The 23,738-nt window shown below is 41.2% G+C and overlaps 1 protein-coding gene across 3 annotated transcripts in view; it reads right to left on the bottom strand.

Moving 5' to 3' along the window:
* aatkb (apoptosis-associated tyrosine kinase b) overlaps positions 1-23,738 on the bottom strand; it is a 69,314-nt gene that overhangs the window by 21,381 nt on the left and 24,195 nt on the right. For 2 of the 3 annotated variants that reach the window (XM_086304476.1, XM_086304477.1), the window contains exons 2-3: positions 10,013-10,146; positions 2,801-2,942 (exon numbers count right to left, since the gene is read on the bottom strand). In XM_086304476.1, the coding sequence (XP_086160602.1) occupies positions 2,801-2,942; positions 10,013-10,146 (276 nt within the window). Of the gene's footprint in view, positions 1-2,800; positions 2,943-5,969; positions 6,330-10,012; positions 10,147-23,738 lie in introns of those variants that run through there. The other variant, XM_086304479.1, reaches the window with a different exon arrangement.

Below are 23,738 nucleotides of genomic sequence, written 5' to 3'. Positions count from 1 at the left end.
TTAAAACTTGTTTTATTAGTTTTAATCTTTTAACTTTATGCATCAAGCAAAAATTAATTATATGCAACATTCACTGAGTTGAATAAATTAGTTTAACATTTAAACCTATTTTCTGCACATTCCAGCACATAAAATAAAATATTTTGTGTGTTTACACTCAGTCTTTCAAATAGATGCAAGTGAAACACAGCAGAAAATAAATAAAGTCAAAGACTCAGCGGTCCTGTTGCTCTATTTTCACCTGTAAAGCAGGAGTGGGGTAGGCGGAGGTTTACCCTGGTGCAGGTGTGCCGCGGTCAGTGGAAGAATCCGCGAGTTTCTCTGTGAGTTTCCCATTACGTCGTAGCTACTCGGTGCTTGCTCGGAAGTTTAGGGGTTTTTTCACTGTAAAAAGAAGTTTTCTTCCCACGCACAGCGGACACTAATGTTTTTGTCACTTTTTATGGAATCAAACTCAAAGTAAGGTCAGTACTTCCACGCTTTAAACGCTGCACGCTCATACTCTCTCTGCACTCGATATATGATCCACTGTTGATCTGCACACAGCTGTTGTCACTAACGGCGCACTCGCTTAGTCACTGTCGTGAGACATTCTCGCAAAAAAATCACGGTTTTAGTAACGCAGTAACGCAGCGTTCCTACGGGAAAGTAACGGTAATCTAATTACCGATTTTGCAATAGTAATCCCTTACTTTACTCGTTACTTGAAAAAAGTAATCAGATTACAGTAACGCGTTACAAGTAACGCGTTACTGCCCATCTCTGGTGACCACAGTATTCACAGAGGCCATGGTTTTGAGGCCCTGCCAGGCTGAGTGGAGGTCCCCTGTGGTGAATTTTTTTTTCAAGTGTGTTTTTATACTCCAGTTTAGCAGTTTTTATGGTTTTTATTTATCTTGACCTCCCTGTTGACCTCCTTTTTGTCCAGTGCAGAGCCGGTGAAGAAAATCCTGAAAAAGGATTTTTTTTTACACCTTTACAGGTCCCTGTATGTTTTTTTTAACCATAGGGAGTATACATGATAGTTAGACTGTCTCCCTGCTGTCACTCGCTGGTTTGCTGGCTCCCATTTTGAAGCCTTTTTGGCCGTCATCATCGTGCATCTGACTGAACTAATAGTAGGCCCGCCCTAAATCATGGCCTGCTTTATTGTCCTTTTTGACAGTAATGGGAACCATAATTTAGAATGGTGGAACTGAAACCATGAACTCATCAGGAAGGTGTTTAGCTGGGTTGTTTTCTTATTGACTTCTACACAGTCACACCTATTCTCCAACTGCCTCCTTACTGGCCACTAGAGAGAGTGTCCAAGTAAAGCCCTTCTGCACTGACTTCACTCTTCAGCCTCTTTGAAAATGCTCCAGTTTAATTCAAAGTTCCTGCCCGTGTCTGTGTTTGGAGTACTCGTGCTTCCTTGGAAAATATGACGTTACTGTTTGTTTACTGGAAGAACTGAAAGGAATTTCTAAAAGCTGAAGAACTCCACTCCACTGGGACCTTTTTTGTGTTTTTATATATATATATATATATATACATATATATATATATATATATAAAAACACCCAGCACGCCCCTGCGGGCGGTTTATCCTTCAAGCTCGGGTCCTCTACCAGAGGCCTGGGAGCTTGAGGGTCCTGCGCAGTATCTTAGCTGTTCCCAGGACTGCGCTCTTCTGGACAGAGATCTCCGATGTTGTTCCCGGGATCTGCTGGAGCCACTCGCCTAGCTTGGGAGTCACCGCACCTAGTGCTCCGAAGCAGCTGGATAGCGTAGTGGTTAGACTACACGCCTTTGGAACAGAGGATCGCAAGTTCGATTCCTGCCTGGGGCGTCTGTATCCAGTAAGGGTCCTAAGGCTAGACCCCCTATGCTAAGCAAGCCTACCGCAGACATGAGCGATAAACTGCTTAATTTTAATTTTGCTAAAAAAAATTAACCATTATTTGTACAGGTAGTTCACTGTAAACTGGATTCAAACATAGAAAACAAAGGAAGTTAACGTGCAGTGTTAACTTTAAAAACTCGTGGATTGGGAAGTCCTCGTTACACCTCGTGGAAACAAAATTTAAAAGTAAAACATCCAAAAGGTCAAGTAACAAAACTGTTCTTTAAACTGCAAGTGTTGCTGGAGCTTTGATTTGTAGGAAAAGAAGTTCCTCTTTGTATTAGTAATGCCATGGCACCACAAGCCACATCCACCCTTTTGATTTGAGGCATGAAGTAAGCAGCAGCAGAGAAATTAGTTGTAGCAGCGTCCTGATTGCAGTCACCTTCAACCACAACAGCCAGCTGCTCCTGATGCACAAACAGAGGCTTCTGTTCTGCACTGTGCTTCTTAATGTTTGTTGGAGTTATTGCTTGGAAACGAGTGCCATAGCACGAGTATGTTGTAAAGAAAAAACACAGCTGAGTAATCAGCATGCAAACAAACATTAACACGTTTTATTTCAGTTCAGAAATGGAATCAACGCTAGATTTCCTAAAAGTAAAATAAAGATAAAAATTGTTCTTTTTTGAATCCAGAGAAGTTATTTTAACTATTTAGCTTAATTTACCTCCTGTTATCGAGCACTAAACATGCTGTAGTTTAAAGATGGCAGTCTAGGTCAACCCACTTTGACCAAACAGACTGAAATATTTTCCAATTTTCCAATCCCATCCAGTCGAATGGAGTCTTTGCCAGGCCGATTCTGGCCCCCGGGTCTTATGTTTGATACCCTTGCATTAGGTGAATTGCAGGGAAAGTTTGGTCCAGCTGATTGGCTCCAGCCCTCGCTCAGCTAAACTGAGCTGAACTCACCTGATCGAGCTGGTTGCTTGGCGACTGGCAGGGACACCTCAGTGAGCGGCAGGATGTAGACGTCAGGACTACCCTGGGAGGCCGGCGAGGCCAAGGTGGACATGTCTGCATGGTACTCCTCCCCGTCCACATTCTTGAATTCCTGCAACACGCCAGGAAACATGCACAAAAGGTCAAAGGTCAAGCTAATGAAGAGTCTGCTCCCACATGGGAAAAAAAAGAAAATTCAAAACTGTAAAACAGTGCAGAGTAAAATTTCAATAATTATGCAACTTCAAACTTAAACAGCATTTAATTTGAGAGTCAGCTCCTTAAAATGCAACTCGCACATTAGAAGTGAAAATTCTCCAGAGACCTCCGCCGTTTTGTAATTTGAGGAAAATATTCATGATGGAAACTTGCTGTGTGTTAATGCATGTTAAATCAAAGCATGGAGGGTTCTTTCATACCAATGAAAACACTGCAGCTTTTGGCCCTGTGCATTTATATTACAATGATGTCAGTGGGAGCTGACAAGTCTTCCACATTAAATGATGAGCAGACTCCTAAATCTATTAAAGAAACAACAACTTTATAACTTAAACTTTTTCTCAACTTCATTATTCAACCTGAGTTCAATTAACTACCATTTTTATAATATGGGAACCTACTGAAACTACCTCACACCTGTACGCATCAGACCATGTGTTGTCAAAATATATCTCATGGTTTATTACAGCCCATGAGTGCAACAAGAAACATTACCGTTGTAGTCGTCGCAGCAGACTGAACCTTAATCTGAACAAACACAGCTGCTGTCAAGAAATGGAACAGCATCACCTCACTAATGATTCATGATTTAAACTTTGATTTTTCAGTCATTATCAGCCCATTCCTTGTGCCTAACCATTTCAGGAAGAATGTCGGTCTTGGTGGTTTCTTCCTGTTAAAACCTTTCTTCCAAGAAAGCTTGTCTAAGAGAGTTCAGGCTGAAAAATAAAGGTGCTCATACCAAATATTGACTGACAAACTCCTTTATAATAAAATATAAAGAACAATATAAAGCTCAAGACTTTCGCACCTTTAACTTTGTAGCTTTGCACTACAAACTCTTCCATGCTGGATTGCATCATACAGTTCAATCAGGCTGCTGTAGGCCTGTGAGAGGGGAGGGGCCAGGGCGATCCTCCGTTATCATCACTGACCCTCAACAACAGAAAACAGAGATTTTTGTTGTTTTTGTTTGCACTAACCCTGATTATTGTGGCACTGATGTATGGTTATGTAGAAAGTTGATGATATTTTGGCACAAGCACTGAAGCAGAGCTGAGATAAACTGAAACAAGCTGTCCTGGCTCGGTTCTGCATTTCTGTGAGCTGTTTGTAAAACTGTTGGAGAGTCGCAGTGTAAACAAAGCCAGTCTGGAATGTCCAGAGATTATTAGCTCTAAGATTACATGTATCTCAATCCTCTTCTGAGATAAGCTTGATGACTTACGCGTTTTGGAAACATGTAGAGGACAGACTGGAGACGAGAGCTTCGCTGTCTTACTTTCACTCCACAAAAAAATGGTTTTCTTTAAATTAAATTTTCATGCAAAATTGACAATGAACATATTTATTAAACACTAAGGCACAAAGGGGGTCTTTTAACGTGATTTACTACCAATTTAGACAATCCCTCTGCTTCACAGGCCCTAAACAGCAGCAGGCAGAGTGATCAATGCATCTGCGAGTGGATTAGGGAGGTTGGTGTCACACCCACATCCCTGGCAAGACAGATCCTTTAACATGGTTAAAGATCAAATTGAACTTGAAAGAAGCTGAAAACAAGAGATGAGTAAGGTAACTTGTTTTAAATTGTTAACAAAGAAAAAACAAAGAAAAACTGTGCCCACATTTGTAAAAATGTTGTATGAATGAACATAGTGAAGACTCTATAATACTAACTATACTAAAAATCAACTTGCACTCTAAACCACTATTGAGAAATGTGAAGAATAAATGCTGTACTACAAACTAACAACAAAGATAGAAAAAAAGGGCTTCTTTCTCTGCCAGGGCTGAACAATTTTGCACAACAGCTGCAAAGCTGAATTTCATGAAACTTGGTGGAGAGGCGTGGCATCGTCAAAGGAAAAAGCCATCAAATTCTGGAGCAGATTCACATTTTTTAAATATTAGCTCACTTTGGCTGTTAATATTCTTTTGAATGTTGCATAAAATAGGTCACAGGTCTTGTTTCTAATTCAATTTTAAAAAATGCATTTAGGAGCTGGTGAAAGCCTCCGTCTGCTGAACGTAGTCACACATCGATGAAGCAATGAACGAGGAGGGGAGGGAGGTGGTCTCACACACACACACACACACACACACACACACACACACACACACACACACACACACACACCGGATGTCAGAATAAAATCTCTCAGATGGGAGCTGGAAAGCAGCGGTGTCCCATCGCTGGAAAAGACTGACCTTCTGCGGCCCTCTGAAACACCCACACAAACACATGCACACATAAACACCTCCATCTCATGCCTCATCCTGTCTGTCCCCCAAGAAAGTGGGTGCGCACACACACACACACACACACACACACACACACACACACACACACACACACACACACACACATATTAGTGCACCCCCCCTTCTTCAGATCCAAATCTTCACACGGCCCTGCTCGCCCTCCTATTCAACATGTGGTTTCACTCTCCACACTTTCCACACTGGCACACACACTGTCACTGCAGACTTGCGCACACACACGCATACACATACAACAGCATTTACACAACACCATAAGCATCCCATTCTGTGAGTTCTGCAGTCAAAGTGTTTAATCTATGGCTGCAAAAAATGTGTACTTTTCATTATTGTGCACAAATTTTGTCCTGTAATGAGTCCAAAACCTAAAGGTTCTGCAATCGTATGAAACAGATAAAAGCAGCACACGATTTCCATCATGCTTTATAGAAATGTCATCTTTGCTTGACTCATGAAAAAAATCAAAACTAATAAAAGGGGAAAAATCTTAACAACAAATGCATTTGTTGTTAAGATAAAGAAAACCTCTCAACATCTTTGGATTTCCTTTGCAAAATGTCTGTTTCCAATATTTACTTTAAACTTTCCTTCTTAGTAACAAAAAATAAATTCTCTACAACATCATCTGCAAGCTTACCTCTCCCCAAAATCTGCAGGTGAAGATGACATCCCAAATGCCCTCAAATTTGGGTTACAGCATCTCAACCTCTTTTTTCCCCTTACATACACACTGAGTGCCCCCCCGCCCCACTTCACGGCTCCCATTGGTTGAGGGCAGCAGGATGATGGCAGTGGCAGGAAGAGCGGCTGCAGCAAAAGGCTTCATCACGCTGCACTGAGAGTTTCACTGTTGCTCCACAGAGAAGAAGGAAGACAAAGGTTTGCAGCTTGACCACTGAGTGTCCCTGGGATTACTGGGGATGGAGGGAGAACCAGAAGGGGGGGACACAGAGGAAGAGGGAGGAGCAGTATCTCCCAGTTCACAAGTGGGACTGAACTTATGGTTATCTCATGAGGGGAGAAACTGAGCCCCCAGAAAAATGTGTGAGAGAGAAAAATACAAGTGGGAGGAGGAGGAGGGATGAAGGGTGAGGGAGTAGAGGTGGGGGGATGGGGGGTATTCACATACTATATGTGTGACATCACTCGCTCTCTTCCTTTCTCTACTAAAATCCAGAGAACATCTGCGGGGCAGTCCCCTTCTCCACAAAACCAAGAAAAAAAAAACAGCCAGATGTATTTTTTATTAACACAACGCTTGTAAGGACATTCCTTTCACTGCTTTTCTCTCTGCCTTTTAACCTTTGACCTCACTGACCTTAGTCTACACTTAAGTTGACTAGCTCTATAACTTATTTAGGTTTTCTAAAAATTCCCTTGCTGTGGATCATGTTCCATGTGTGAAACTTGCCTGTGGGCTTCCTCCGACAGTCTAAACAAAAACGCTTGTTAGATTAACTGGTTTGATGACGTTGGCTGTGGATGTGAAGCAGATCGAGGGATTAAAGGGCGCTGAGGTATTGAAGCTGTACATTAAGAACAGAAGAGCAGAGGAACTATTCATGGTCGAGTGACCTTAAGCTGTATAACTGAGAGACTTTCACTATGAAAACTGTTTGAGTCAAACACTGCTGCTGTTTTAATAGACTGGTATACAGCAAATTAAGATATTTAGGAAGCAGGTTTACTGTTATTATTATTACATTATTATTGCTTCTTTTTGTGGCTCAGTTTAGATTTTGCTTCATACTTGTCTGATACAGCTCTTTTGACAGGAATCAAATTATCTATGTAACATGTGTCCTTTTTAAATTAGATGAGATGATAACAAACAGCTTAAGCAGACCAAATCTCCTAAATTCGACTCTCACCTCCCCGCTACTGTCTGCAAAACACAGAGACCTTTTCGCTCTTGCCCCCCCTCCTCAAAGTGTTTTTTCCTATCTCTAAAAATCCCCCTTCCTTCTCTGGGAGAAGCTGTGTCTAATTCCAGATGAGGCCCCGAGGCCGGATGCACTGCAGGCTCATGGGTATGCCCTTCCTCACGCCCTTGCGCCCTCTCACTTCCCTCTCTTCCCACTCCTCTCGACAGGTTTTTGAAGTGGGTGGTCCAACCAGCCAAAGACAAAAACCAGACATGAGGCACATCATATATATTCACTAGGAATCAGTTTTTGTAACATACAGCCTGACAACCCATCATGCATTTAGTGCTGAAGAAAGAACAGGATGTTATGCAATATGACTAGAAACATTGCTGCAATCAGACATTCCTGATCCAGAGTGAGAGGAAGTGGTGAAAAAAAAGGAGATGAGAAGAGACCTAAAGGCGAACATGTCTCATTATTAAAACAATCTTACATGTCCCTGCCTCTGTGAGGAAAGGTTATCTGGCAGGCCTAATCACACTCATTCAACAGCTTCACAGTAGCATAAATGATTCTGCAATTTCCTCTAAAGCGCCTTGAATTATATTAATTCCTTACACAATGATGCAACATAAATTAATAAAGTAAAGAATTAATCATTAATATGGAGCACAGTAGAGGCTTGCTGTGGGAGACCAAAGAGAATGCCGTATTAACAAAGCAAAGAAATTAATTATTTTTAAAAAATATTTGTTTTCCTGTGAAAAAAAATATATACAAAAACTTTTGCACCCACATTTTGAAAAAGGTGCAAATAGGATATTTTAGAATTTTTTGCATAAGTGTTAGTTAAAGCTAACATGCTAAACCTGGACTGTGAACATGCTATTAGGTGAAAGGAAATGATTACCAAGTAATTTTTAGCCAATGAGAAGAGGCCATGTCTTCACTAATCATGGTGATGTCAGTGTAGTGCTACAGTCACAGTAGAGAAAACAGGGTCCAGTCTGTTTAATGTGCTCGGTAAAAATTGCAAATCTGTTTCCATTTATTGTAAATCTGACTTATATCAAACAGGAATTTAAATTAACTGCTTACATTCAGAGTCCAGCCAGAACCCGGACTGGACTCCAGGTAGGTGATGTAGGTGCTGTAGGACAGCAAGTTAACTAAAACATTACATACTTTCTTGGCAACCTTGCTTTCATATAGGAACCAGTATAAAACCAGTTGCCAACTAGTTGAGCCGAGTCTGCAGACAAGCTGCCCTTGTTGGCAAAGACTGGCTCAGATTGATCGCTCCATGTTTGGCAATCTATGTGTTTATAAACTGGATGACATTATTTGCAAATCATGTCATCATGTCTGAGAGCGACTGCACTCAGTTGACTGTTTGTAGACAGGCTGCCTCTCACCAGGTGACCTGTGGAATCCCCTTACAATCAAAAGAGGTGGAGGGTCTTGCCTGCTCCACTTCTGGGAGAACAGCTGTTCTCTGCCACTAGTTGCAGTCATAGAAAGTGAAACAATTTGCATTACTCATACATGTATTTCTGAGTTGATGTTCATTGTTTTAAATGATCATGTGTAGAACTTAGCAGAACAGTCATGATCAAGAATCATCATCTGCCTCCACCTGACCCCATCCCAACCCTCTGCACATCCTCCTTCATCTGCATCTACTGTACAAACCTCCTCTGTGTTCTCTTTTCCTCCTGCCTGGTAGCTTCATCTTCAGCATCCTTTGTCTAATCTATCCACTATCCCTCCACGACACATGTCCAATCCATTTCAGCCTTGCCTCGGTCAAAACTCATGGACTACACATAAGAGGTGGTGAGAATGACGATGAATGCAAGTACTCTGCTGGCTAACTTTGGGCCCTGATTGCATGGATTTTAATGTGGCATGAACCAACCACTAAGCATTGCTGCTGACCAAGTAGACTATCCCCTCTCCCCCACCCCCATTTCAAATAGGAAGTGAACTCCCTGATGAGTCGTGGCAGAGCACTGCTGGTTGGCTGTTAGGTGAGATGTTTTAAGGCATGTCCAGCTGGGAGGAGACAGTGGGCAGATCCGAAAGTTTAACTTAGTTTCAAACAGTTTCCTTGTGGATTTTGTTATTTTCTATTTAATTTTCTGTTAAATGTTTAAGTCTATCTTACAGTTTTCAGTTAAATAACAACCTCCCTCTGTTTCTTGTTATTTTCTTGCTGGTGAGACTGTCCAGAGGAAAAATACAGAGATGAAGGCACCTGCTACGACCTGTGAGTGCACATACTGCAGGTTTTCATTCAAACCCTGATTGTAAACAACCATATACTTGTTTACAGCACAGCTGCAAAAGGATACTCAGCTCACAATAAAACAGAATAACTGCAGATAAGGGCACATATTCAAGTATTTTTGTACACACCATCTTCCTTGTTCCTTGTCCTATTTTCTCGGGTGCCATGACCCATTTCAGCGTTTTGCTCAGAAACGGGGTCTACATCAGCCACAAGACGGTTCTGAAAAGCTGCAGGCCTCCGACCACTCCACAGACACGGACAATACCACCTCTGTGTGCTATTTATCCTTCTTTCCACTTCAATATGAGTATAAGTGGGTGAAGACAGTATGTGCCGATAATGGTCATCTAAAAACAAACTGTGAGGAATGTTCTGCTTTTAGGCCATTTGCAGTAACACTTATGGGCAGGGAAAGCAAGCATGCACATCTCTATGCAAGAGTCCAACTCATGCTTTAATTTTTGACTCTATGCCTCAGATGTAATCATATTTCACATGGAAGCAGATGGAGAGGCGCACCTTGAAGCCAATCTTGCCCTTCTTGCAGCAGAGGCAGGCCAGCATGAGGAAGACGAAGGTGAAGAGACCCGAGAACGAGATGGCCACCACAGCCAGGGATGATGACCAGGACAGTTCACTCAGTGGAGCGCCATCTGCAGGACACAGAGTGACAGAACGAGAGTGTTAGCAGTGGGATGAGATTCAAGTGATCAAATTGTACATTAAAGCATCTTATTAAGGCACAAAAGCATGCAATGACATTAAGGCCTTTTCATTGCATTTCTTTCTTGTGATATCTCATATTTTCATTTACAAGTCAAATGCTTGATTCATTGCCTAAAGTCGTGTTTTTGATGGAAATTAAATTCTCGGAAACATTATAGTCTTCTAGCAGTTACCCAGAACCACATTACACCTCTGCACAGTACAACGCCGAAATGAAAGGTTGTGGAATTTGCTTTTTTATTACATTTTGTATATACGATACAGACATTTGATGGTGATTTGAAAAAAGAAATGACACTGGCTAACTTTAATTTGTTGTAACCAAATAAAAAGGATGTTTTTGTATAATAAGATTCAGGGGGATGAGTTGAAGCGTTATTATTTTGCTTTACTGCAGTGCCCTAGAAACAAGCTCATACTGCAACAACCTCTGCCTGATGTGCATTTTTATGATGGTTTTCTATTCTGTCCTATTCAAAGTCTGCTGCTAAGACTAAATGGAGTTATCATGGAAATACAACCTGATCATTTCCAAAAAAATGGAAGTCTTTGGGACATCAACATGAACAACTGGAAACATGGTCATACAATTCACAAGTTCTAATGTCACGCAGAGCTTCATGGATTCGCTCCTAATCAGCTCTCCAGAAACGCAGTCTGTTCATAACAAATAGTGCCTGTCATAGACCCAGGTCATCACACTCCTGCAGGCTGCCCTGAAAGTAACTCAAATAATGAGCAAATAATGAGATCAAGCCCTTCAAAAATTCATTATACAAAGGAAGTACATGTACTCAAACACTGTACTTGCATTTCACAGTCAGATATTTTCATTTTTACTCTCCTATACATTTATTTGTTTATGTAATATACTAATTATTCTGTAGATTCTAATCAGCATGTAATATGTATGTAATATTTTATATAACAATAAAACTGCATTGGTACAGTAAATTCGGGCCTACCTTTACCAGCTTGTCATAAACATGTATTTTAATCAATGTCCTGTTTTGCAGAATGAGCATTGTTACTTTTCTCCGTGTTTGTGTGTCATCTGTGTTTTAGAAATGCAGCAGCAGTAACAATAAAAAAGACAGAAAACACCAACAAAATTAATCAAAGAGTGTGTTTGTCTGAGACTATTTGGGACACGCTGCTAATTGGCTAAGCTCATCTCAAAGTCTTGTATGTTACACGTAATTATCACACTCCAATTATTTAGCATGTCGAGGACAGATGTATGTTTTTGTGGTTTCCATCACATTCATTGAAACCTGCGTAACTTTGTGGACCCTCTAAACATTCCCTGTTAGTGTTGGTGTTGGTGCAGCAGAAGTGGAGCCTGCACTTCATCCTTGATGAGAGATTTCCTTGCTTTCTGCGAGTCATAAAGATTAAAAAAAAAAAGAACATTTTTCTGGATAAAAGCCAGAAGATAATGTCTGTCCTGCATCGCTGACTTTTGAATATTAGCAAAATTGAGCAAATGAAAATGTGGGACACTGTCTCAGGATGTGGGACAGGCCTACCAGGCATACAAATCCTCTGCAGTCCCACATTAAGTCAAACACTGGACAACCATGTGGGATATTTTACAGAGAGTCTTCAATTTTTATCTTTCCAACTTGGAAGCTAAAGTTTGTTTTTTAGTCTTATGTTATAGTTGTATGTAGTTCCTTTTCTCCTCTCACAACACCTGTAAAAAATGCTAACTACCACATCAGCTTCTTTCCTGTTTGGTAATCATAGCATGGGTTTCAGGGAGCTTTTATACATGTGTTCACTCTGGTAAAGTGAACACACGTTCACACTACAATCAGCCTTACAATAAATGCTTTTCACACACAATATCATAGCATGCACAACAAAGCAGAAATTAAAAAGGACTGAAAAAGCAGATCACCACACTGATGGCACCCTGTGAGGCACTTTGGAATTGAGGAAGATGATAAGCACCTTCGCTCTCCTAAATTCACAGTTTTTCAGTCTTAGAAATCTCGACAACCAACCCGGTGGTATAATTAAAAATGAGATCCAAATGTAATCATGTTACAATATTAATGAAGCTGATTTATAATATTTACACACTCCAATCCTGGCTCAGAAACCCAGTGCTGCTCTCTCGTGAGGTATTTTCTTCAGTCTCTCTCTAAAAGCAAAGCTTCGGTGGCTTGAATTATCCTCCATGTGGGCTTCGTGCATCCTGTCCAATCTCATAAATAAAATCTTGTTCCCAGTTTGCCCAGTTTGGGCAGTAGAGCATTTTTCCCCCCTCGTTTTCCGACAGCTTCCGAAATGCAACCGTTACCAGGGAAACAGATTGGAAGGACGGCCAGGCAGGATTGCCTTCAGCTGTAAATCTCTCACACCAGTTCCTGCCAACACCAGTGCCACCCAGCTCCACACACACACATATATACATAATAAACAGAGCACACAGAGTCATTTCTGCTGCCAGTTTGTGCTGATCCTCTGAAAGCTGGTGCAACTGGCTCTCAGTGAGTATTGGGCTCTTAGTATAATTGGACAGAGAGGGAGCACTGTTGTTTGGGAGGCTGGCCGGCAGAAAGAAGGAAGAGAACATGCAAATTTAACAGTTAAATACAGGATTAGCTGGCCAGCTCAGGGGATTTTGGAAGTCAGCCTCTGAATTTGAATTTTACAGATTTTTTTTAATAAAACTGGAAAAATAAAACAGTGGTCCCTTAACAGTGAAGCATGATGCCGTCGAGTGGGAGGAAGAGATGAAAAAGTCAGCTTTCTAAAATTAGTCAATATCCATTTAGCGCTTAGCGATACTACACAAGAAGATTTACATTCAGTTACCTTTATTGTCAGGGGGATAATTACAGAGCACAGACGCACAGCCCAAGTCTGTCGTGGTTTATTTAAAACTCTCTTGCTGACAAATTCACACACCATGTATATTAATATCTGAGGACTACAAACAGCCTATTTGCCAGAAAAATTAATACATGGCATTTAAACCCCGCTGGTGCATTTTCATTACGAGCCCATGTAAAACTATTATGCATTTCTTTCTACACGTACAAAGCATTGTTATCTGGTGCAATTTTGTATTCGTGCTATCCTATATTATTGCTTCATTTTTGCCAAAAAAGCACACATAAGCTGTCTTCATTACAAAGTCAACACCATCCAACTGCTCCAAGTATTCACAAGAGTGTCACATGTGCATTAAACAGTTGTAGAAAATGGACACCTAAACTTGTACAGTTGTTAAAGATCCACTGATTTATATTTGGACGTTTGGCTCTGTTCACAGCACAGAACAGAGCAGGCATCACCAAAAACAGAGGTGAGCAACTCACCTGGACAGGGTAAAGCACCTCAAGCTAGCTAGCATCATAGGTTTGCATAGGTAATTCATTTTTAGGGTAGTGGGTGATTCAAATCATACCTGGGACATTTGGGAAGTGAAGTATTTGTATTCTCTAAAGCTGTTCTTGTGTTTGACTTCCTGCGGCCCTCATCTGCTCTGTGCAGCTGGAGGTGACCTCCTTAAAAAATTCATCTGACACTATTTTAAGCAATGCAGAGCAGAGAGCTGCTTCTCGTGTGGCTGGTTGAATGTCAAAAATTGTCTTGAGTGTTTGGGAAGGTAATTGATGCAACTAATGTATTCCCAGAGTATAGCATATACCTACATATAGCACATTTATGAAGCATTATTTTAAAAAAAAAAATGCAAATTAAAGTGTGCCATAGTGGGATTGTGTAGAAATACGGAAGAAAGTGTTACCATCTTATGTCTAAGCTTTTTCCAGTGGAAAAATGAAGGTAGACTCTGAAAAAAGCTTAGACAGCAGTTAGCAAAGCTGCTATATCTGAAGAGAGTGCAGGAGGAAAAAGAGAGAAAGGCTAGTGATAATATATTGGTGCAGTCATGCGATGCTGTTCAGACCTGTAAATGTTATGTGACAGGTAATGCTTGAGTCTGTCTTTGTAACGGTCCAGAATATAAAAGAAATGCCTTGTTTTTGTCTCTTCTTCACCAGCTGTGTAAAATCAATGCTATTGACCACTAATTCTAATGACATAGAGAAGATTCATTCTCTTGCTAACTGTAATGAGACAAGAGGGACAAATGTTTAGTACTTAAGGTCAGTTAGTTTACTTGGATAGGCCCCTCAGGGAACTTCACTAAGCACACTCCAACATAGAGTGAACAAGTAAGAAGGTGCACTCACATTTTAGTGGATGTTGCATTTTTTTCTCTCACTTTACTAGTACTGCCTGCAGCCTGAGCACCATATAGCTCTCAGCTAGTCAGAGGTGGTAGCCATTTTTAGCCTCCCTTGGCAGAACGCTGAAGCACATCTTGATGACTAAATGATGAAACGAGTGCGAGCATGAGGAGACGAGGTGAGGGCAGAAAGAATCTGAGAAAGACGAAAAGAGCTGTGTACTCTGCAGCTTCTCCCACGAGAGAAACTCATCTCAGTACTCCACACAGAAATGAGCTGAGGAGCAGCAGCTCGAAGTCTAACGGAGAGCAGACAGAGGCAGAAACTGCAGTGTGTTAAAAAACGGAGTCTATCTGACAGCCTCACGTGTTTGTTCTGCCTTCACAGAGACGGAGCTGAGTGAAAACCCACTCGGGATATTTTTCCAGCTTAATGAGTTTCCCGCATTATATCCATGACACCGACTGATTTCCAGAAAACCCCAGCACCACAAAACCCTCTGAGCTCTGCATTGCTGCAATATCAAATGCTAGCAATAGTTCAAAAAGTTGCACTGAAGCAGAGACTTCACATTTCGAGAAAGAGATAAATTAGCCATTCTTTTGAGATTTGAAAATGAATATTAAACTACTGTAATTTCTGCAAGCTAAAAATGAAGTCAGAGCCAGCAGGTGATTAGCTTAGCTTAGCCACCACAGGTTGCCTGGCAACATCATGGTGATGACAAAGCACCAACCAAAAACGTGTCCACCAAGCATAATTTGTCCTTTTAACATTTGTGTTTTCATCAGAATAATCTAACCGAGATATGATGATAGAATAATTTCATGGCTGGTAGGCCATATTTACATTTAGTCATATCAACCTTTCCATCCAAAGCCTTGCAGGGAAATGAGCAAGGGTGTTTCCTAAAATGTCAAACTATTTCTTTGAGGAACGCCACAGCGGCCAAGAACAAGTAGAAGTTATATTGCTGAAAGTGAAAGCGCTCGGTGAAATGACCTCTTGTACTAAAAGCCCTTCAAGGGTCCAAAAGTTCTCACCAACTCCATGTGCATGATGCAGTTTTATGTAAGCACATTGAGTTTATGTGTAATGAAATGTGCTTTATAAATAAAACTGCCAATGTCATTGCAAAAAAAAAGGACCTGAGGATAGTTTTGGTTTCCATCCTTCATAACTATTGCTAACTATCGCTAGCTTGATTGACAGGTGTGTTGCTGCTGTAGGTGCCAGGTGTCTGTTGGACTTCACTGTCTGTGCTTTTTAGAGCATTTAAGCAAAATTCTATGACTAAAAATTTGATATCAGGACACCAGTTAGCTACCATGTAGGGAAAAACACGTATTCCCCTGGTTGATGAGAGGTTGCTGGCTGTCAGTAGGTGAAATCAGTTTCAAAAAAACGTTGCACCAAAAACTTCCTCGTGATTTCTTTGATCACTAGCAGTGATCAGCAGCAGTACTTTGGCTGGAAAACACAAATTTACCCGCAAATATTTGCTAACCAACCAGTGAGCAACAGTGAAGCTTGAAGTGCAAAGCAAACCGAAAACAGAGTCCGTTTACGTTTTTCATGAAATCAACACACAAAAGAAATGGATTTTGAGTGATTTAGCTAATAACTTGAAGCTTATGTGTAAGTTCAATAAGGAAGGTCTGTAATCACTCATCTGCCTGCTTTCCTGGCTGTTTGGCTGCTAGTCTGTTCTTTACATCACTTCCACTTTCCCACTCTGTCAAACTCAATACTGACATCATTACTCTAGTCTAATCATCTTCTTGCTTGCCTCCGCAGGCTCCATTCTGTGCGCTTTAACTCTTAGAGCTCTTTGATTATTTTTCCTTTAAGACTGTCCTTCATGCAATCCACCCCCTCCCTCATTGCTGCGTTAGAGGTCCATCTTAATCTTTACCAGCTCCAGCATCTAGACTCCAGAGGCGTCCGGAGGGGTTCTATCACCACTTGGATTTGATTCTGCCATCTTGCATCACTGGAGTTTAATCACCAAATACATTAATTAATTTCTCTGTCATAGTGAACCACGATTAATTCTCTCAAATGTTGCCTCCTATTCGAACTGTCTTCAACATATAAATAAATGAATCCACATGGCAGGAGCCCAAACACAAGATTTCAGGTTTCAAAACAGAAACCAGTGGGTGACATCATTTTGGATGCAGCCTGGGGGTTTCATTCTTACTGACACACAGCAAAGCTGGTATTTTCCATACACCACAACCAACAAGCAACTCAGCTCCGTCAGCTCTGAGTCACCATGCTGGTGTGACTCGTCTTGTCAGATGCACTAAAGTGAAGCAGGGGTAGATCAGTCATTTCGATCAGAGCGGAGCGGACAGCCTCTGTGTCAAGTTTCATCTCCGAGCCTCGTCAACATAATACCATGGCTATCAGCCTGGATGGGGTGACCCATTATGTCATTAACTCTGCAGGTGTTAAGAGCATGAAACAAAAGCTCTTCATCAAACACAATTTCACTTGTATTATTACATTACAGGCATTTTTTTCTAGACCTAATTTAGCTCTCAGTGTGTCACTCCTTTTAAGCCTACTCCCTCTTTGATAGCCGACTTTATGCAGTCGCTGACAGGGACACTATTCACTGCCTGAGGTAAAGCCAGAATAGTTGCAGCTCTGCTCTGGCTCTCAGCCTGAGCTGGCCGCTCACATCCATCTGAGAGCAATCAGCAGGAAGTATATCCTGGGGAATGCTGACACCCTTCACCCATCATCGGGCCTGTTACTGTCCACGACAAAGCTAAATTATCTAAAGCTCAGCAGAGAGAAAGGTGAGATCACCTGAAGGGCTGGAAAAAGGCCAGAGCAAAGATTTAGCACTGTAATCCCAATTAAGGCTGATAGAGGGAGAGTGAAAAGAGATGAGGAATAAAGATATTCATTCCAGAAAGCCGGGCAGGATGGTCTTTTTGACATTTTAATCAGTAATCATCAGGCTTTCCAAAGGACAAAATATCTGAAAATCACTTGAGGTCACAGAGCCTTCAATGAAAAGAAATGAAAGGTCACGCGCAAACTCCATGTTTAAGATAAGAACATGGAAACCAGATCGAGGTTCAAGGAGCTTTCTGAGCTATATGCAAATGTGGCCGATAGCATCTTCAAAAGGTCACCGTTCTACACATACTACATCAGTCTGGACACAACTGAACTTTATTAAAATGTTACATCACGCATGGATGTAAATTGTATGCCAACTGAAAAATAACTTTTCCTCTCTGTGACTGTCAGCATTTCATACCGACCACATGTCATACCGAGGTCTAAAAGAACCCGACAAGGCTAAAATCACTGTAGTGTGGTAGATGTGGATCACACCTACAACAGCTATATTTCACAATCAGATAGCCAAACATCACTTACACAGACTGTTCAGATTCAGAATACTTTATTAATCCCTAAGGATATTTTGTAAAATAACTTCCCAGCCCAGATGGTACTCAAAACCACAATCCCTGGTTAGGGAGGCCAGTGCCTTATCCATTAGGCCACTGGGGCTGTATTACCAGATAATAATTTTTTACAATATAAATTAAAAATGTATGTGCCATTTCATAAACTATGTCTCTTGGAAGTTGCATGATGACCTTACTTATACGAGACTCCTTACAGCCAAAACTTATTGTTCCCACATGCTTGGCTGGCGTGATGGGGCAGTGGTCAGCTCTGCTGCCTCCTCGGGGTTTGAATATGCTGGACTGAGTTTTTAGAGGTGCTGTAATAGGGGAGTGTATTTTCACTAGTTTCATAAAGAAATAAAGGGAAATAAAATCTTTTTCTGAATGTCTTTTCAAGAAAATGGTTTGCTGTCTTTCACACCACATCTCAACATCAGTTCAGTGAGGTATTGCTGGACTGTTTGGCACGTAATGACTGCCAGCTAAATACAGTGACAGTCAAACATGAGAAAATGCCAAATGAGTGATGTTTGCAACCCACAGAAGTAAAATAACCACAACAGACAACAAATCAGCTTAAAAATGTTGAGGATTGATGTTTTCCCCACCGTGTGACCTCATTTGTCTTCTATCATGAGCTTTGTTGGCCATGTTTCTACATCATCTGCCTTAAAGTCCTGTAAAGGCTAACAGGTCCTGACATTTTAAATTTTTTTTTTGGTTTGGCTTTTTTTGTTTATACTGACTTTGGGTTCGCCAGAATAAGACTCAGCACCAGAAAGCACAGACACTTGCTTCCAAGAAACTCATTCTATGGTACTGACCACTGTGTAGAGTCCCAAAGAATGAGTTTCTTCGCTGGACCCATCCTTAAAGATAAAACACTCACGTATCTGGAGAAATCTTGGAGTAAAGCAGCTCCTTCTTCAATTCAAGTCACCAGCTGTGGTGGTACAAGAATGTAAACTGGGTGCTTCGTATCTCACCTTTGGAAGATTTCCAGCCACACCCACATGGGAGGAGATCTTGGGATAGTCCCAGAGCTCCCTGAAGAGATTATATAACTAATAGGGCCTGGAGGTACCTCAAGCTCCGCTAAGATGAACTGGAAAATGTTTCTGGGAAAAACAGTCTAAAGTCTAAGTCTAAAATGGGAGTGGGAGAAAACTGGAGATGGATGCATGGATGGATTTTTCTCCCTCTGCACCACCTAAACCGGTCATGGCTTCCCCTCCCTGAGCTCTGCAGGAGGTTTCTTTATGTTAAAAGGGACTTTTTGTTGCCTTGAGGCGACTGTTGCTGTGATTTGGCACCGTATAAATAAAACTGAATTGGATGGATTGAAATCACCACTAAGTTTTCATGATTCAAATGATTCTTATGCATATCCTACAATACACAATGGAAATATATAATTAATTGATAGAAGTTTAGATATTAGATTATTATTAGAATCGATAAAAACACTTTAATCATTCCACATTTTGCACACACATGAGCTTCATTAATATAAGTTTTAAATCTCCTACAGTCTGCAGTAATCAGAAACAGAAAAGCCCTTAATTAATATCTTATGAGCAATCTGAGGAGCACGAGCAACCATTACTTTTCACTTTTGTCTGGTTAAGCAGCCTTCAGGGTCTTTACTGCATAAAAAATACTGTATTTATTTCATGCACATCACACCTAAAATAGTCTTGTGAATTCTAAATAAATTCATAAGAAACACATCAATCTCCACTGCAGACAACAGGAATGGGGATCAGAAGTTAAGGAATGGATACAGTCAGTAGAAGCTCCTGAATGTATGAGTGTCTGTGTGCCAAACTGGTGACAGAGACGAAGCTTCTGCTCTTACAGCCAACACGGCCACTTTATCAAAAATGCTGGTGCTAGTGAATTAAGTCTTAGAGAAACCCCTCTTCTGTCTTCTGCTACCCTGCAAAACTCCTGCTGACATCATTCGGTACATCCATGTTTACCGAGAGCAAGATGGCACCAGGAAGAGTCATTATTAAAGAAAAAACAACAACAGAGGAGAGGTATGGTGACAGGAGGCAAAACAGATGGGTGGTGGGAGGGTTATAGATAGTTAAACAGGAACATTTGGGGCAAACACATGTGAACTGCGTGAAGCCGATGATCTGGTCATGAACAATCTGCGTTGGGGGACAAATACGAAACCAATCTGCTGTACATCTGCTGGCACACACTTCTGCTTCTGGTCATTCTTCATACTGACAGAGCGACATGTAGAAAAAGGCAGAAAGACAACAACAGTGATGCAGGTTTAGTTTCTCATCACCAACGTGAATGTAAACAGGACCAAATGCTAGCAAACAGCTGCTGGAATTTCTCACTCAAGAGCACGCTCAGAAAAATAAAATCAAATGGTTTCCATGGTGACTTCTTCCCCTGAAATCCCTTTCAGACTTATTCAAATGCCCTCATAATCCTCACAGATGCCTTGCCAAAACACAGAACAACTTGCCCTGACAGCAGAAAGAAAATTAACCTTTCACGCTCTCTTCTATAAAACCGTCTTACATTTCGACACAATGCAGGCGACAAGCATTCTTCACATTTGCTCTCAAACAATAGAAACAAAAGAGCAAATTAACAGTAGAAGTAGGAAACATATGAGGCAGTAGGTCTGTTACCACAGCAGAGTTTTACAACAGTTTCAGGTGTGTGGAAGCAGGCATGTGACTTTACTTGTTTTTATGGTATCGATATAAATAAGTGTGCTTTTTTTCTTTTACCCCTAGAATACAGAATAAATTCACTTATGGCGTCACTTATAGAGTCAAAGTAGGACAGCAACCTCATTGAGACCTTGGAGGGGAAAAAGAAAGACTGAGCGTGCAGCACCTTCAGCCTCTGAGAAACCTTTTCTGATTACAAGATGTTTGCACAGGTTGCCTGGCAATTTGTCTCCAAACAATCGCTGTCTTACACTAATAGTTGTTTCCCTTTTTGTAATACACTAACTCTTTTTCACGTCCAATATAAAGAATGATTATTAAACATGATCACATGTTTGTGTGTCCCTCAGCCGCCCTTTTAAGTGACTCTCAAAGATGAGGAGACTTGTACTTCCCTCACTGACAGTGGAAGACTGTTCCAGAAGCTCACTCCCTGATATGACAGAGCATCTGTGAAAAGGTGCCAGTTCACAATCACCTCTAACAGTGGATCGAGTCAGTCGAGACCCGGCAACACTGCTAAACTTTTGTTTAATAAAATCACTCATTGGTGGAGGCGCCAGACCATGTATAACTTTGTATATTAGACAGGAAGATTTAAATAATATAATATACAACAGTGATATGAAAAAGGTTTTTTATCTAATATTTTCAATGCTCTTTTGTAGCACACTTCAATTGGCCCAATAGCAGCAAAGCTCATATAGGACCAACTTGTAATACAGTATTCAATATGAGCCAGTATCATAGAGTGCAGGAATGTAATCGCTGCTGTGTCTGTTAATGATGTGCGGATATGTCTAAAGTTCTGTATATTAACATTTACAGTTTTCACTACTTTTTTAACGTGTTTTTAAAGGATAATTTTGAGTCTAGTAGCACTCCCAAATACTCAAATTCCTCAACATTAATTAGTTCTTGTGCACCCAGGCAAACTTTTACTGCAGCCGCGGTTGTTTTAGGTTTACTAAAAAACATTGATATGGTCTTTTTAACATTAAGGCACAGGCATGAGTCAATCAGCCATTTTTGTAAATCATGTAATGCCAATGAAAGCCGATGGGCTGCATCAGCAGCAGTTTTGGCTTGTGTAAAAATTACCGTATCATCAGCATACATAATCGTGTCCACATTTTTGCACACATTGGGCAAGTCATTTACATAAAGTGAAAATAACAGGGGGCCTAGAATTGAACCCTGAGGGACACCTTGCGCACAGTAAAGATAGGGTGACTTGCTATTCTTTATTTGCACGCATTGTTTTCTATCTGATTGATAAGACTGTATCCATTTAACGGTGTGATTACTAAAGTTAAATGTTGACAGTCTAGACAAGAGCTTAAGATGATTCACAGTGTCAAACGCACGCTTGAAATCAAGAAAAACAGCCGCAACATAACTGCTTTTGTCTAAGTAAGATTTCACTCTCTCAACAAAAACACAGACAGCCGTTTCAGTTGAATGAAGAGTGAGAAATCCGAATTTCAACTTGACATCCTGTGTATGCTGGGTTTTAAAATACTGTCGTTCACAGCTGTATATCCTGCTCAGGTCAGTTGATCAGCAGCTTGTAGCAGTTCCTATTGTAGCTCCTCGGCTTTCTCAGTTGCAACTCTGGAACTTTGGAACAACCTCCTCCTCCAAATTAGGTCATCCAAATATTCAAATCCCAGCTGAAAATTCCCAATTGTTATTGATGTTGTTTGTTTTACTGTTTATGTTTTTAACTTTTAAAAACTTTTATTTGACTAATGTTTGAATTGTTTTTCATATTTTTAAATGGCTTAAATGATTTGCAATACACAAACAACTCAAGCTCCACCCCCCCCCACCCCCACCCCCCCACCCCCCCATAATAAGCAGATGTATAAGCAGATGGATGGATGGATGGAGTAAATTGTTGTCATGCAGTCTGTTTAATGTTGTGAATAAATGAATAAAGTAAAAAGATTTGCTTCTAGGAGGACTTGGACATTAGCACTGGGAGCAAACTGAAAAACAAGTGGGATACATCCTGGACAGGTTTTGAATCCATTACAGAGCTAATGCATAGAGTCAGACAACCATTCACCCTCACATCCAGACCGACAGCTTATTGATCACCACTGAAATGTAGGCAGGCACAGGGAGAACGTGTCAGTTTAGTTGCTGTTTCAAGCCTAGAATCTTCTTTCTGTGGGGCCACTCTACCACCGTCCAAAAATCATCTGTCTAAAATTTTAAGTCATCTCTGAAAAGCTCTGCAGGATTTTGAGGCACTCTTTATCCAAAGAAGGGGAAGCTGTCGCCGTGACTCACTGTAACACAGCCTCAGGACCCGTTTTGTCAGGAAGGACTCAAACCTTGCTTTGATTTTTAAAAAGTTCATGTGCTATTGTTTCTCCCACCTACTCTTACTTTTCACAGCTAAACTCAACTTCTCCCGGCCCACTGGATTTCCGCCTATTGAAATCACTGTTAATAAGTGCAGTGCATTTCTAGCTCATTAACAAGTTGATATCAGCAAACTGCAGAGACCATGTAGCTCCTTCTGAATTGGCTGAATCAACTGTATTAATGTTGGTAATTTAATTTACCAGGATGTCTGAGGACAGGTGGTTCTTCCTCAGAGTCCTCAAGAAGAAGAGGCGCTGGTGAGCCTTCTTGACCAGCTTGGAGCAGTTGGTCGTCCAGGTGAGATCCTCGGAGATGTGGACTCCCAGGAACTTGAAGCTGCTCACACGCTCCACAGCCGTCCCCTTAATGTGGATGGGTGGATGTGGGTCAGCATTCCTCCTGTAGTCCACGATGAGCTCCTTGGTCTTCTCGGTGTTAAGCAGCAGGTTGTTTCTGTCGCACCACTCAGCCAGACGATCCACCTCCTCCCTGTAGGCGGCCTCATCGTTGTCACTGATGAGGCCAATCACCGTGGTGTCATCTGCAAACTTAATGATGGTGTTGGAACCATCAGCAGGTCTGCAGTCGTGGGTGAAGAGGGAGTAGAGGAAAGGGCTCATCACACAGCCCAACGCACAGCAATTCTGGACGAATAATCCGGTTAAAAGTAGATAAAAAACCGCTAAATAGCAGATTCTGGAGAGACACTGAGCCTCGCGTTGTTCACGCGCCGCCATCTGGCTATAATAATGAGCTCTTCCAGCAAATTCCCCACTGCTGGTAAGTTTGACAT

The sequence above is a fragment of the Aulonocara sp. 'chitande type north' Nkhata Bay genome, linkage group LG8 (genome assembly GCF_057382095.1).
Source record: "Aulonocara sp. 'chitande type north' Nkhata Bay isolate Kocher_YH1m ecotype deep benthic linkage group LG8, A_spYH_male_GT1.1, whole genome shotgun sequence".
NCBI classification, from domain to species: domain Eukaryota; kingdom Metazoa; phylum Chordata; class Actinopteri; order Cichliformes; family Cichlidae; genus Aulonocara; species Aulonocara sp. 'chitande type north' Nkhata Bay.
Note: the sequence above shows the minus strand (reverse complement) of the source record. Positions and strands in the feature narration are given on the sequence as shown.